The 15,978-nt window shown below is 46.7% G+C and overlaps 1 protein-coding gene across 1 annotated transcript; it reads right to left on the bottom strand.

Moving 5' to 3' along the window:
* Positions 1-7,229: 7,229 nt before the first annotated feature.
* EGR4 (early growth response 4) lies at positions 7,230-9,383 on the bottom strand. Its single transcript, XM_007952616.1, is given in 4 exon segments — positions 7,230-8,542; positions 8,942-9,124; positions 9,127-9,259; positions 9,261-9,383. Coding segments are annotated over 4 exon segments (1,752 nt in total).
* Positions 9,384-15,978: the final 6,595 nt, after the last annotated feature.

A 15,978-nucleotide genomic window follows, 5' to 3' on the forward strand; every position in this document is an offset into this window, starting at 1 on the left:
GGGGTTTTGCTGCTGTGGCCAGGCCCACTGGCCAGCTCCTACTTGGCCCACTTGCCCTTGAGGACACCATCTAGGAGCATGTGTTCCACCACAAGTCTCACCTCAGACCTAGAGAAGGAGGAAAGGGGCAGTGGCCTACACAGCCCCAATTCCCAACTACCCACCCCACCTTCAGTTTGGCCAGGACAAAAACCAGGCTTCCTGGGACTGGAGCACCTAGAGTGCGCTGCCCTTAGTTTAAGGCCTATTCAGCTGGTGAGACGAGAACAATCTGGCTGTCCCAGGTTTGGAGGAGGTTTGCAGGCTGTCCTGGGGCTGGAGAAATCAGAGAGAGTTTGGGGGCTACGGCTGATGGGAACTTCCCTTGACCCCATCCTATTTCTGCAAAGGCAGAGGCATGGGGCATTCAGTATTAGGAAGGATAATTTCTATGGTTTGTTTTTTGTTGCCAGATTGCTTGCCTTTTGGGCAGAAGCAAATTTAGTAAAGACTGAGGCTGAACAGTGGCAAATCATCTCAAACTCCCCATTCCTCCCTCTTAAGCATCTTCCCTTCCTTCCCATAGCTCCTGAATTTCCTTTCTCCTCCAGGAAGTCTTCTTAGATTGAATGAAGGAGGAGTCAGCAGCTCCTATTAATGAAGTGACAAACATCAAGCTAATCAATTTTATGCATATTATTTAGTCTTCTTAAAAAAAAAAAAAAACCTGTTGTGGTGGTTGGTTGACTCATCACAACCCCTTGTGTGCAGAGTAGAACTACTTCATAGAGTTTTCAAGGCTGTGTGACCTTTTGGAAGCAGATTGCCAGGCCTATCTTTTGAGGTACCTCTGGGTGGATTTGAACCTCCAACCTTTTGGCTAGTAATTGTGCACTTAACCATAACCTATCAATTAGGTATTATTATCATCCCCACTCTGCGGATCAGGAGGCTAAAGTTCAGAGCTCACCAAAAAGGACAGCAAGAATTTGAACTTAAATCACCGAACTCCAAAGTCTTTGGGTAACTGCAGTCCTTCTTGCCACTCCCATGCTGTGATAAAGACCGCTGAGCCTCTCCTGCTAAAATGCAGACCCTCTCCATAGCATTCTACTTTTTCATATATTCAAAACTACCTGTATATGTCTTGGCTCCACCTTTGTTGTTGTGATATTTGTCTGTCTTCACTCTATGCCTCCTGTGGATGTGCATCTGTCATTTGGGGCATGCTTAGGTCAGAATCAATTCGATGACAATTGTTTTTGTTTTTGGTTTGTGTATGTATGTGTGTGCTCTTTGTGCCTGTGTGCAAGCATGCAGTTCATGTGTGTGTGACTATGCATCTATATATGTGTGTACTGTGTATGTGTGCACACAGACATGTACTTGTGAGTTCATGTGTGTATAAGTGTGTACATATGTGAACACGTGTGTGGATATCGATGTGCATGTGTGAATATGCATATGTATGTGTGTGCATGGGTAGATGTGTAAGTGTGTGTATCTGAGTACATACAGGTTTGTATGCATGTGAATGTTCATGTATTTGTGTATATGTGAGTGTGTGTATTCATGCATGTGTACATGCATATATGTGCATATGTGTGGGTTGTACATGTGTATGTGTGTATGCATGTATACATATGCGCATGTGTGCCCATGCTACATTTTCAAACAACAGTTCCTGCTTGGTTGTTATGGGAACCACAGTTCTAAAAATGTTAAACTGAATCCCACTCCATGTGGGCCAGAGAAAGCAAAAGAGAGAGGGAGAGATGAGCAACAGACACATCTGGGATCCCAGAGCCAAGGCAGAAAATCATGGGCTCAGTGAGAATTGGACAGGCTCACACAGGTCAGAGCTATGATCCCACTCAGGGGTAGAATTCCATGGCTTGGATCAGGGCTTCAGTCCTGCTGCTTCTCATCTCTTCCTCCTGACCCTTCTCTCTTTTCTTTCCCAGCTTCATGCTCTCTAGCTACCTTCCCTCCTCCCTCCCTCCCCCTTCTTTTTTCTCCTCCTTTTAGTCTTTTAGTCCTTTTTTTTAGACAGCACAATAATTAATCACTTAAGTAAGTGTTTTGGGCAGTAGGTTTGGTAATGTCACACCAGGTGGATCAGACATGGTCTCTGCCCTTGAAGGAGTTCAGGGTATAGATGAGGTGGGAGGATTAGGGGTGAAGATGAGGAGGAAGGACAGAGAACAGGAAGAGATGAGGAAGGAGACTGAAAGACTAGTTTGTATCAGATCTGAAGGGCTTTAACTGAAAGGGTAAGGAGCCCTGGTAAATGCTTGGCTCCTAAGCAAAGGCTGTCAGTTTCAACCTACCCAGAAAGACCTGGCGATCTGCTCCTGGAAAGATTACAGTGTATAAAACCCCGTGGGGCAGTTCTACTCTGTCACATAGAGTACCTGTCACTATGTGTCAAAATTAACTTAACAGCCCTCAGGAGCAACAACTGAAAGGGTAAGAAATACATATTTTTTGTGTGAAGGTGGGAACTGAGGTCAGTTTGGGATAAAGCTAACATGCCATGAGTGGTGTTTTAGGGAGTTTATATTGGTAGTGCTGTGCAGTGTGGAATGGAAGGAGGAGAGCATGCAGGTAGAAGGACCACAGGAAGCACTGCTTTGATTTGGTGAAAACATATTAAACTGTTCACTACAGATCAGTAAGTAAGCACAAATAAGCCAATGTTTACCTTGCTTACTGGGTACTACATCCCTGTCAGGGACTATAAATTTGAAGAGACTTTGATTCTGTAGGACAGTGCTGTGGAGTTGGGAGAAAGACACATGCCAACCCTACTTAGAAGCAGAATCTTTGATGTGGTGAAAAAGTGTGAAATTGTTCACCACAGATTAGTAAGTAAGCACAAGTAAGCTGTGCTTACCTTGTTTTATTGTGTATTCTGCCCCTGAGAAGCGGTTGGAACAATGAAATGGTATGGGTGATGGGGTGAAGGGAGAGGAAACAGCAGGCATTTGTCAAAGTCTCCCCAATATCCCACCTCAGCAAGATTCTTATTAATCTTCCCTGTCTTTGCAGTGTTGAGGCTCAGGACTTGAGTGAGCCTCTCTTTCTGATGCATATGTATGTCAATGGTCTCAGGTGCACTTGAAAGGAAAAATGTTGGAAAATTTTTTTCAGCATATAATGAATTTGTTGTTGTCGTTGTTGTTATTTGCCGTCGAGTCAGCCCCGACTCATAAAGACCCCTCCTTGGGTTTCCAAGGCAGTATCACTATGGAAGTAGGATTGCCCAACCTTCCTTCCGAGGAGTGGCTGGTGGGTTTGAACCTCCAGCCTTCTGGTTAGCAGTCAAGTGCCTTAGCCACTATGCTACCAGAGCTCCCATATGAATACTCAATAATTATTTGTGGAATTTGGAATTAGTGGATTTATGGGTGTGCACTTGTCTTGGAATCAGAAGAGCAAGGTACAAGACCCATCTGAGCCACTTACTATCTGTGTGTCCTTAAGAAAATCCCAAACCTCTTAGGCCTAAGTTTCCTCCTCTGTGCACTGGGGGTTGAACAGGATGTTCTCACAAGTTCCTTCCAACTACAGTATTATATGATTCTAGGTGATTGTCACAACCAAGGGGTGTATTGGGGTGGTGCTGGTGGTAATAGTAGCATCTTGGACCAAGATGCTGGCAATAAGTAGAGAGGATAAATGTTGGAAATGTTTTAATAGAAGAATCAACATCTTCTGGCTTCAGTTTTTAGCAATATTGTAGACTGGATAAGCCAAAGACCCTGCAGCCACAGAATACCTGGAATTTTTCACCAAATATAACAGATATCTCCTGAGTGCTTAGCTAAGCTTATAGGAAAGTAAGGAAAATTGACATAGACCCAAAACAAGAGAATAGAAACCAAGAAATGTAAGTGTGAGATGTGCTCTGACCAACCCTAGAAGGTATGGAGAGAGAAGCATATTGCTTGTCTTTCTTGACCTGGACCCTGATTGGAGTAGGAGGAGTGTCTTCTGACAATGTATAAGTATTTGAGTTTTGGAATTTGAAGTCATATCACCTACATGGCACAGAAACATCAAGACAAAAATCAACATAAGGGTTGGTCTCCATCAGATGGTACTCCTGGAGTGTCCGGCAGAAGCAAACATGAAACTGCTCTGGAGAAACATACTCTCAACCCAGGCTATCGAGAGTTATTGCCCAGGGAAATCCCCAGTGAACATGAGCTCATAAGCTAAAAATACAATACACAAAATGAAGCAATGTACTATGAGTAAGAATAGATAAGACCCTGGAGAACTTCAATAAGATCCAACAGGTTTGAATGGCATCTGCAGGGAGTAGTCAAAGGTGAATCCCAAAGAAGAACTGTAGAGAACCAAAAAATGGTGGTAGCCATTAGCATAAATTGGTTGTACAGAAGGATGGTTTGATTTTAGACAGATTGCATTTGAAATAAGCAAGTCCTGCTGGTGTAGTGGTTAAAGTGCTTGGCTGCTAACCAAAAGGTTGGTGGTTTTGAACCCACCAGCTGCTCTATGGAAGAAAGATGTGGCAATCTGCTTTCATAAAGATTTAGAGCCTTGGAAACCCTATGGGACAGTTGTACTCTGTCCTATAAGGTCACTATGAGTCAGAATCAACTTGACGGCAGTGGGTTTACCACAGCTTATGAGATATCAAATACTCAATCCTGTGAAAGCACTTAGCAACCATGGTGAGAAATGAGAGAGGAAAAGTATGGAATTCTCTGACTTAATCATTTTATGTTTGGTAAACTTGACTGCAATCCTGGTGTGCTACAAATGGTTAACATGCTCAACGCTAACCAAAAAGAGGTTTGAGTTCATCCAGAGGTACCTTGGATGAAAGGATTGGCAATCAATCTACTTCTTAAAAATCAACCATTAAAAACCCTATGGAGCACATTACTACTCTGAAATGGTTCTACTCTGGAGTTGAAGTTAACTTGAAGGCAACTGATGTGGTTTTTCTTTCTCAACTCAACTGCAAGGGTGAATGGCAAGGAAATCTGAGAGTGAAAGGACGAAGCTCAGAAGAAGCTAGAGGATCACAAGTTGGGCTGATTTGGCATCATAAGGGCTATAGGCTCTCCTAATTCAAGAACAGAGAGACTCAGAATAGAAAAGAAGGAAGTCCTCAGAAACAGGCCCTCTTCCATCATTAGCAGATAGAAGAAATGAGATGCATGGCAGTCTTTTTATATGCCAAGTTTTGCCCAAAGCATCTAGAATGTACAGTTTTTATTAAGAAGCTCAGAGAGTAAGGGAAGGATGTCTCATCCACTCCCACCTTCCTCATCACAGGATCATGCTTCCCTCTCCATCCTCTTTAGCCTAACCCCTCAAAGTCATGAAGGGGTAGGGCTTGGGAAGGGTGCCCTGGCAAATGCATGACTAGGCCACTGCCTCCTGGAGAAGATCCTTTGTGGGAAGAGCAAACAAGGTGATTGGGAATCTCTGGCCAGCACCTGTTCCTCTCTGAACTTGGCTCTGCCCATCAGTCAGACTCAGGTGTGGCCTAGTTGAATGCTAAAACCCTTTTGGCCTTGACAGCATGTGATTCTCTGACAGATGCATAGGTACCAATAGAGCCTCTGTGCCACTGAACATTCTGGGTGTTCACAGACAGCAGTTCAAATACTGCAGTTTTCTGCTGCTGCTGTCACTGCTGCCTGGAGTCCCCTCTATTTGCCAAATCTGCTGCTCACCTCCTGGAAGGAAGCCTTTCCAAACTGCTATTAAGCTCAGGTGCCTCCACTCAGGGGTAGTAAAAGGAACATTAGCTTTGGAGCCAGACAGATCTGTTTGACTCTTTCTGTTCCTTGGTGTTTTACTCAACAAGTTAGCTGCTCACTACATTGTTTCCTTATCTTCATTCCAGGTTGTGAGGATTGTTGCAGCTTGCCATCGAATTTATTCTGACTCACAGTGACAGTATATGACAGAGTAGAACTGCCCCATGGGGTTACCTAGGCTGAAATGTTTATAGAAGCAGATTGCCAGGTCTTATCTCCAGAGTGGCTGGTGGATTCAAACCACTGACCTTTCAATTAGCAGCCAAGCACTTAACTATTTCACCACCAGGGCTCTTTTGTGGAGATTTTAAGGAGGATAATATATGCACAATGTTTGATACCAAAATCTTTCAACCAAGTTCCAGAAATACCTCTACGCCTTAGGTCAGTTGTGATAAAACTACAGGTGGTCCCTTGATTTACAGTGTATTTGGATTAAGATGAACTGCAGGTACAATCACTTTGTGTTTTGGTGCATCTTATTGTTAGTAATGTGTACTATGTATGATGTTAAAATATCTGTATGTTAATGTGTAACGTTTCCAACCCCAAAAAACCAAATAGAGATAAGCTTTATAAAGATATTGATAATAAAAGGCAATAATAATGAACACTAAAAAAAAGGGGGAGGGTATTCAACTTAAGTCAGAACTGGCTTACAACTGAGTTGTCTGAAAGGAACCTCCTTTAAGTCTGGGACTACCTGTAATTAACTAATTGAGTACATATTTATCCAATGCTTACTATGCCATACTGTCTAGCAGGTGTGCCTGAAAGTAGATGTGTAATGTGTCTCATATATATCCTCCCCCTCAATTCAGGGCCTGGACTCCTTAAGCATGGGGAGTTCCCTTTTCTTCCTGCACATATTCTGGGGGAGAGGTTGGGGGCAACGTCAGGAGCTTAGATGACAGATTCAGTAAGCTTTTAGCACAATAATTTTAATTGCAAAAATAAACAGTTTTTTCAACTGCTTGAGAGTAGCATCTGCTTTACAAAAATTAACAACAACAAAAAGGAAGTAACCCCAAAGCAAAACGTTACATCCAATGGCTGCTGGAAACGACATTGCTGTACAAAGTCCCACGCGAGACCGGCTCGGCGCTGCCCCAGCCTGTCTCTGGGTGAACACAGGGAGGGCGTGGGGCGTGAGCCAGGTACAAAAGACTGTCTTGAGTCCCTAGGAAGTGCCTACTCAGTGAGTGGCCTAAGAGAGCTTTTCCCAAAGCGCTGCTGGCGGCTAAGGCCGCTCACAGTCCGCGGGAGCTGTCCGCGGAGCTGGTGCTGAACGGGAGATTTGCGGCGGGTGCTTCACAGAAACTGAAGGCGGGACCCGAGGCTTGTCCAGGGACGCGCGGGGATAGAGGTGGGAATGGGAGCGATGGGGGTAGGGTCTTCTCGTGCGCGCCTGGCGGCGGCGCCCCATCCTACAAACACAATCCTCGCTCACAGGGCAGCGAAGGAGAGGCCCAGCGGATAGAAACCGAGGCCCTTGAGCCGCTCCTCGGCGCGTGCCTTCTGCTTGAGGTGCACCTTGCTGTGCCGTTTCTTCTCGTCGCTGCGCGCGAAGCGGCGGCCACACACGTCGCAGGCGAAGGGCTTCTCGCCAGTGTGGGTGCGCACGTGCGTGGTGAGGTGGTCGCTGCGGCTGAAGTTACGGAGGCAGATGCGGCACTGGAAGGGCTTGTGGCCGGTATGGATACGCAGGTGGCGATTGAGCTCGTCTGAGCGCGCAAAACTGCGCACACAGCTCTCCACCGGGCAAGCAAAAGCTTTGGCATGCGGCCGTGGACAGAAGCAACGAGTGCTGCACTTGCCGCCTCGGCGCCCCTTGCGTCGCGCCTTGGACTGGGGGAATGGGGCAGGTGATGGCCCGGGAGGCGCAGCCACACCACTGCCCCCGGGGATGTCGGCCACCAGAGGTTTCGGTAAGTCTGCAGCGGAGCCGCGAAGACCCAGCGGGGAAAGCTGAGGCTGTGTATTGGCCAGAAACTCTCCGCCGTCGCCGCTACCCCCACTCTCCCCACCAGGAGGGGTCAGGAGCCCCGAGAGGCCCTCGGTCCCTTCCCCTAAGTCACCAGGGACTAGAGGGAAAACGTCGTAGGTCTCCGCGGAGTAGAGTCTGTTGGCCGGGCCTGCCGGCAGCTCCGCGGGACAGCTGATGGACAGCAGATCTTCAATCTTGGCTCCCATCGCGGGGAAACGGGCCTCGGGGGTGGCCTGATAGCTCCCCTGTAACCCGCAGCTCCCTGGAGCCCCGGCAGAGAGCAGCTCCCAGGGAGCATAGGGACCACTAAAGGCCGAGGCAGCGTCCAGCGCTGGAGAGGCCGGAGGCGCTCGGAGGCCCGGCTTGACGTCGGGTGGGGAAAGCTGTGGTTCATACAGGCACTGAGAGGGGGCGCCCGTGGAAGGCGAAGCCTCCCAAAACGCCTCTGGGAAGGCGGCAGTGCCCAGATCCGGGGAGTAAAGGTCCGGAAGACCCGACAGCAAGGCGTCGGGGCCCGCGGGAAAGGGGGCGTCAAGCGTGGACCGAGATGCTGCGGTCTCGGGGCCGGGAAAGGGTGTCAGGCCTAGGATGCCTGACATGAGGTTGAAGAGTGCTTCTGGGTCGTGCGGGTGTTCGGGTACCGCCTGGATAAAAAAACTACCGCTGTAGCTGAGGCCGGGAGGGGGCGTGGGCGCAGGCCCCTCCAGGAAGCAGGAGTCGGCCAAGTTTCCCCCGGCGCCGCAGCTGCTCAAAGCCCAGCTCAAGAAGTCGCCTGCTGAGGATAGAGCAGGAATCAACTCTGGGCACCTCAAAAGGCACGACTCTGAGTCTGCAGCCCCTGCCCACGAAGCCCTTGGTGCGCACGGACACAAAGTGCCTTTTGCACACTCTGATCCAGCAAAGGGCCGGTATAAGCTACATATATGCACATACAAACATGCACACGCAAAACACACGTGCACAAGCAAAAGGACGCCCTGATGCGTGCACAGGTTCCTGCGGATGCGCTGACGACCCAGTGGGGATGGGAATAAGGGTGCGCATCTCAGGAGCCCCACGCTCCCGCCGCCGTTATCCCCACAGCTCCCGCGTCCCAGTCCCTTCCTTCTCTCAGGCACGGTGGGCCCCCGCGCCGAGCCGCCGTCAGAGTACCCCCCGCCACACTCCTCACCTCCGGAGTAGCCGTTGGCCACTGGCGCCTCCGTTGCAGGCAGCCGGGGCTCGGTGCTGGGTGCCGCGCAACAGCCCTCGGTGGACTTGACGAGAAGAGCTTCGGGGCCAGAAAACTCGCTGAGGTGGAGCATGGCGCGGTGGCAGCTGCGGGGCGCCCGGGGCCTCGCCCAATGGGTTTGGGGGCGCGCGGGTGGAGGGGAGGCCAGTGGTCGGGGCGCTCCACGACGCGCAGACTCAGGCTCCCGAGCTCCTGGCTTCGGGCGCTCGTCTTTGGAAAAAGGGTCGGGAGACCGCGGAGCCCTCGGTCTCTGGGACCGGCCTGGGGCGGCGGCTTCACGGCTCTCCAAAGCGCAGCCCGGCTCCCCCAACCCCCGGCCCCCCCACTTATATAGCAGCAGCGGCTCTGGCTCTGGGCTTCCGACTCCCCGGGCCACTGCCATTTCGGGAGGCCCCGGCCCTGCCGCCGTGACGTAAATGCCCAAATATGGACACAGGATGTGTGCCGGGGACTCCCGAAAAGGAAAGCTCGGGCTGTGACGTCACCGCCGCCACCGCCGCCGGGCTCGCGCCGCTGCGTGCGCGCGCGCTCCCCGAGCGTGGAGCCCGTGCGTGTCGGAGCCGCGGATGCGCCCAGATTGGGGGAGGGGTGCTGCGCCGTTTAGGGCTGGGCGGCCAGTGCGCACATTTCCCACCTGGAGCCAGAGGCCGAAGGGTGGAGAAAGAAGTCCGCGTGTGCTTTGGGGTTCCATAGCTAGAGGTTCGAATCTGCCCTCCCCTACTTTCTAGCGGTTTCAATTAATTTCCTCTAACATCACTTTCCTTACCTGTAAAATGGAGCTATTTATACCTACCTTATAATTTTGCTATGGTGAGTGTTGGAGCATATACAAGGTATCAGGGCATTCATTAAACCGTAGAAATTATTGCTATTAGTCGGTCATTTGCTCACTTCTGTGGGTTTTTCCATTTTTTAAATATTTTTTTCCTTTTTAGTTTTCACTAGGAAAAATAATTATTACTTAAGTTAAAAAAAATACAGTAATATTTGCTAATGGAAGGGGGCAGGTCAATTAGTATAGAAGTGTGTATTCTAAATTGAAAAGTAAAAGCCTCTCTTTGCCTCATCCCCATTCTTGCCAGCTGAAGTAGCCTTATTTAAGTTTCTTGGGTATTCTTCCAGAAAATATTAATGTATATACAAGCATACATACTATTCTGTAACATAATTTCTTTTCACTTAAAATAGCTTGAAGATTACTCAATGTCAGAACATGTAGAGCCTCATCATTTTTTAGGTCTGTATAGTATTCCATGGCAAGGGAAGACCATGATTTAGTTAATTTGTCCTCTATGAAAATGTAGATAGTTTCCCGCCTTTTGCTTTTACTAACTATCTTCATTACCTTTGTTGTTGTTGTTGTTATGTGCCCTCGAGTCGGCCCCGACTCATAGTGACCCCTCCTTGGGTTTCCGAGGCAGTATCACTACGGAAGTAGGATTGCCCAACCTTCCTTCCGAGGAGTCCAGCCGTCTGGTTAGCAGGCAAGTGTCTTAGCCACTATGCTACCAGAGCTCCCATCTTCATTACCTAGTGCTGCTGTAGGTAATCTTCATTACCTAGTGCTGCTGTAACAGAAACATCACAAGTGAGTGGCTTAAACAAACAGACATTTGTTTTCTCACAGTTTAGGAGGTTAGAAGTCTTAACTTAGAGGGCCAGCTCTAGTGGGAGGCTTTCTCTCCGTTGGCCCTGAGGGAAGGCCCTTGTTTCTTGGTTCCTGTAGTGATCTTCATGTGCTATAGCATCTGTCTTCCTCATCTATGCTTGCTTAATCTGCTCCTTTTATACAATGGCTCCTAAGGACTTTCTGTTTTATGCAATCAAGAGATTGCCTCAGGACACACCCTATACTAATACTGTCTCTTTAACATAGATAACCCATTCCCAAATGGGATATAACCAGAGGTATAGAGATTAGGATTTCTAACACATATATTTTTAGGATCCAATTCAATCCACAGCACTAGGATTCTTTTAGTCAACTTACTTGACTATATAAATGGAAATATACCTGTAGGATAAATTCCAATGTGAGTCAAAGGGTATGAAAAATTTTGATAACTGGCAAATTGTTCTCCAGAAAAGCAGGCCAGCTCCTTATACCCGCTCACCTCCATGAGATGCCTCTGTGGTTTTACTCTAGAGACATTTTCCCCAGCAACACACAGAGGATCCATAGGAAATGTTTCCCTGGGACCAGCACCTGGAATAATTGTGCTTCTTATGAAAAATTAAAAAAATAAAAATAAAATCTTTCTCCACTAACCTTTAGGAGGTTGTGAACCTTGGCTATGGAGTGCCAGAGTCAATTCAAGGTGAGAAGCCTGTCTACTCTCTTGCTCTCATTTCTCTTCTGCTCTGGTTTTCCCTCTTCTCCGTAAACTCTCATTTTATTTTGTGTTATAGCATGCTTAACTCCATTTCTGGAACAAAATTATAAGATTAAATAAATACATGGGATAGCTTGCTTTTCTTTATAAAGAGCAGCAATTACTGGGAGAATGATAGAAGGTAGGGAGGGGAGGGTTGGAACTTCCCTTTCTTTCTCTACTTCCCTAGAAATGGGAACAAAGCCATTGGGGGTGAAGGGCCACAGTGTGATGAGCAGCACATCCCAGCATTTCCTGCCCTCTTGTATTCTCCTTTCCAGGAGAAACTGCCCAAGAATGCCTCAAACCTGCCAAGTTCTCAGTCCTTTCCCTCTATGTCCATTATCCAAACATCCATTCATTCAGTTTCTCAATGTTCATTCATTCATTATTTATTCCTTAAATGCCTACACTGGGACCCCGAGACCCATCTTCATCCCTAGCTGCCCACCCTCCACCCCTCTAAGTGTACTCCTGGAATATGTTTCACCACACAATCACTTTGCTGACACATTTGAAGCCATCTTCTTCTTGTGTCAGCAAATTATACATAGATTTTCACAGAGTCACAAATATGCAGCGTGTTTTAACAAATGCCACCTATATCATTCATTGCTCTGTTCACGTATTTCTATGTGAAGAGCACATAGGTTTGCATATACGAAATTAAGAAGCTAGCACATGTCTGCAAGGATTAGACACACTATTTCCCTTCTACTGTATTTCAGACCTGGGGCTTGATTCTAATCCAAATGCTTTGCCAAGACCAGGTGAGCCCACACCAGACACGCAGGGCACACATGTCTCAAATGCATGCTGGCATCTTGCAGCCTGGGAGAGAGGGGAGGAGAGGAGTTTGGCTGGGCCGGTGTCCAGGGCTCCCCAGGTTGCCCCGTCGGGCCAGATTGGCCAGCCCCAGGTTCCCCATCTGTTAAGGATTGAATTATGTCCCCCCAAAATACGTGTTGTAAATCCTAACATCTATGCCTGTGGTTATAATCCCAATTGGGAATGGGTTATCTTTGTTATGTTAATGAGGCAGAATTAGTGTAGTGTGTGTCTTGAGTCAATCATGTTTCAGATATAAAAGAGATTAAACAAGAAAGCAGAGTAGTGATGGGGTAGGGGTGGGGGTTGGGGAGGGAGAGATGCCAAGCCACATAAAGATTGCCCAGAAGCAGAAGCTCAAAGACCTTCCTCCAGAGCTTTCTCCTAGAGCTGGCACCCTGAATTTGGACTTGTGGTCTCCAAAACTGTTTAAACTTGTGTTTGTTAAAGCCATCTATTCGTGGTATTTCTGTTACAGCAGCTCTAAATAACTAAGACACCATCCTTTCTGGTATTCTTCCCTCTGCCACAGCATTCCTCCTCCTCCTTAATCTAATTACTCTACTCATTTGAGAGCTGCCAGGTCACTGATGTACTCTGCCAAGGGCCTTTGGGCTTGATCTGCAGTAGAACAAGGGTCCAAGTCACCCCAACTTTCTCTTGCTAGAAACCAGGCCTGGGGGTCAGGGCTTTGGGGGCAGGAGTGAGTAGGAGAGGAGATAGGAAAGATAGCTTGTGCTCTGGGTGTAGGTGGCCCACACCCCCTTCTCTGCATCACTCCTCTTCAGTAGACACATATAGATGTACTCATAGGGGATGCTCACTTCTGGAGGACAATTTGTATCTGCATTTAGTTCCTCGAGGAAGGGACTGGACCATAAAGGGGGCTGAGCATTCTGTAGCATTTCCAAGCTAATCTCCCTAAACACTCCCTGTTAAAGTGTTAAAATTTTCTGTTTGTTAAAGCCACCTATTTCTGGTATTTCTGTCACAGCAGCTCTAGATAACTAAGACGCCATCCTTTCTGCTATACGTCCTTAATGCTATGCCACAGCATTCCTCTTCCTCCTCAGTCTAAATACCCTACTCTTTTGAGAGCCCCCAGTTTTTAATAACTTAAATGGAGATTCTGGACCCAGATAGAATGTAGGTCTTCTTTGTGAGGAGTGAAAAAGAGAGCAGAAGAGGAGTGGAAGGGCTCTGAGCTCCACTTTAGTCATACTCTAAATATAAAAACACAACTTACATAGAGAAAAAAGGGGACATTACATACATTGAACACTTTACAAACCTTATTTAATTATGACAAAAGCTCTATGTAGTAAGGAGTTGAAAACCCATTTCACAGAGGAGGAAATAGACTCAAAAAGGTTAAATGACTCCTAGGGCCACCCTTCTACTCAGTGGTAAGGCTGCGAGTGAAGCCTAGGCTATCCTACTCCATAAGATAATTTAGGAAAAGATAATTCATTTCATAAAAGGATTCCCTCTAGGAAGGATTTTTAGATGGAGTCTCTCTCTCTAGCTTTTCAGATGGGGTATGATGCACAAACTTGGTCGGGACTTGTTTGTCCTTACAAGAATTCCTGGAGTGACTGCCATGGATAGGACCACAGTGGGTCACAGCAGACACGCGCTGGGGAAAAGCACGTTCACAGTCCTTAGGAGCCATTGTGCAAATTGTTGGTGATGTGTGTGTGTGTGTGTGTGTGTGTGTGGCCTGGGGGAGGGTGAGAGGAAATTTCCTATACTATGGGAAAAGGTGGGGGAAGGGGAGTTTACTAGAGAAGCACTCAACAACCGCTTGCTGAATGAATTAATGAATGAACAAATTCATTCATCAAATGTTCATTGAGCACAGCCCTGTGCTAGCCGGGTTGCTGTAGCGGATGAACCTGGAAGCTCTACATTCAAGGAGGAAGGTGGTGGGGAAGGAGGATAAAGGCAGACTCCCTTCTCTCCTCTGGGAATGGCCCAGCCCCTTTCACAGTTCTGGTAATGCCACTACCTGCTTCCCCACACCCTGCCTTGGACTTTCTGCTCTAAATATCATCATGTTCAAATAAAAACAAAACAAAAAACTCTGCTATTGTCCAGTTGATTCCAACTAATAATGTCTCTATATGACAGAATAGAACTGCCCCAAAGGGTTTCCAAGGCTATAAATCATTATGGAAACAGACTGCCATTTCTTTCTCTTGTGGATTAGCTCGTGGGTTCGAACTGCTGACCTTTTGGTTAGCAGCTGAGTGCTTAGCCACTGCACCACCAGGCGCTTTTGTGTTTAAATAATGGTGTATATATTTTAAAAGACTCCAGGAAGACAGCTGCCTCGAAGTATTAATCATGAAGAGGCCAGCGCTCAGTCTCCATGGCGACTCCTGAGAGAGAGCTGAGAAGCAGTTCAGTGGCCCACTTCCTGGGCCTCAGAGATGCAGGGACACTGGCATTCCACACCTCTCTTTTATCTCTGCCTCTTCCCCTGTCCTTCTCCCACTCCTTTCCTACCTGCCACATCCTTTCCTTTTCTCTTCCTAATGGTTTTATTTAAAAGCAGGGACAGAGCTGGGTCTGGATGCCAGATCAACAAGGAACGAGGCCTAGGCCCTGGAGCAGTGTTGAAGTTTGCATCTAATTGCAGCCTCTGCAACACTCAGCTCCCCTCCAGAAGAGCCTGAAGTACCCCCAGGCTCCACTGACCACTAGGGCAGAAGTCTGATCACCTGTCCCTGAGGCAAGAGACCCACTGTCAAAGTTCTTGCTTCCTTCCTCTTTCCTACCTATGACGAATATGAATTTTTCTTAGTTAGTAGTATTTTTTTAAATGCTCATAAGAGTCCAGTCTCATTGGAAAAGACATATATATTAAAAATGTGTAATGAAAATAACTTTCATAATCCTGTATCCAGATATATACATTCAAATAGTTTCAGGTCTATTCCTGCAGATTTTTTTCATGCATATTCTTCCAATAGTCATTTATTCAACGGTAGCATCATTGTCATTATTATTTGCACAGATGGTATCATATTATATCTACTCTTATAACTAACTTGACATTGTACCATGAATGGCTTTTATTTTTTCTGTCATGATACAGACTGATTGCTTGATACAGTTCTTAACAACTGCTCCAGAATATTCCATCATGTAGATATACATATATATATATATATATTTTTAACTTGATAGTTTGCTGTTTTTCACTATTATAAAGAATCTGGCTGTGCATACTCTTTTTTTGCAGACTCGGTGCACTGATGGGAGTAATAATAATGCAGCATGCTAGCTAACATTTGGATACTACTAACTATGGGCACTATTTGCCAAGTATCGTTTTAAGAGCTTTCTGTATTTTTATCATTTAAATCCTCACAACAACCCAGTGAGTACTATTTTTATCTCTGTTTTACATACGAGGAAATGGAGGCACAGGGAGGTTAAGAAACTTGCCCAAGCTTACATGGTTAGTACATGATGGCATCAGGATTTGAAGCATAGGCTATATTCTAAAAAGAGGAATTCCTAGGTCAATGTTTAAAATGACAATATATGCTGTCAAATCTTCCTGTAAGACAGCAGTGTATGACAGCCAACTGAGAAGCAGAAAGAGGTATCCCAGTGATATTTTAATTTGCATTGCAAAAATTATCAGTAGGGATGAGAATCTTTTCATAGGGTCTTGGTATTTCCTTTTCCAGGATGTAGGGGCCTCATGCCTCACTCAAAGGAATAAAAGGCTAAGGTTACCCTGAGATAACTGAGTGAGCAAAAGAC

Source organism: Orycteropus afer, unplaced genomic scaffold (genome assembly GCF_000298275.1).
Source record: "Orycteropus afer afer isolate SDZICR_OR568_19922 unplaced genomic scaffold, OryAfe1.0 scaffold00354, whole genome shotgun sequence".
NCBI lineage: Eukaryota > Metazoa > Chordata > Mammalia > Tubulidentata > Orycteropodidae > Orycteropus > Orycteropus afer.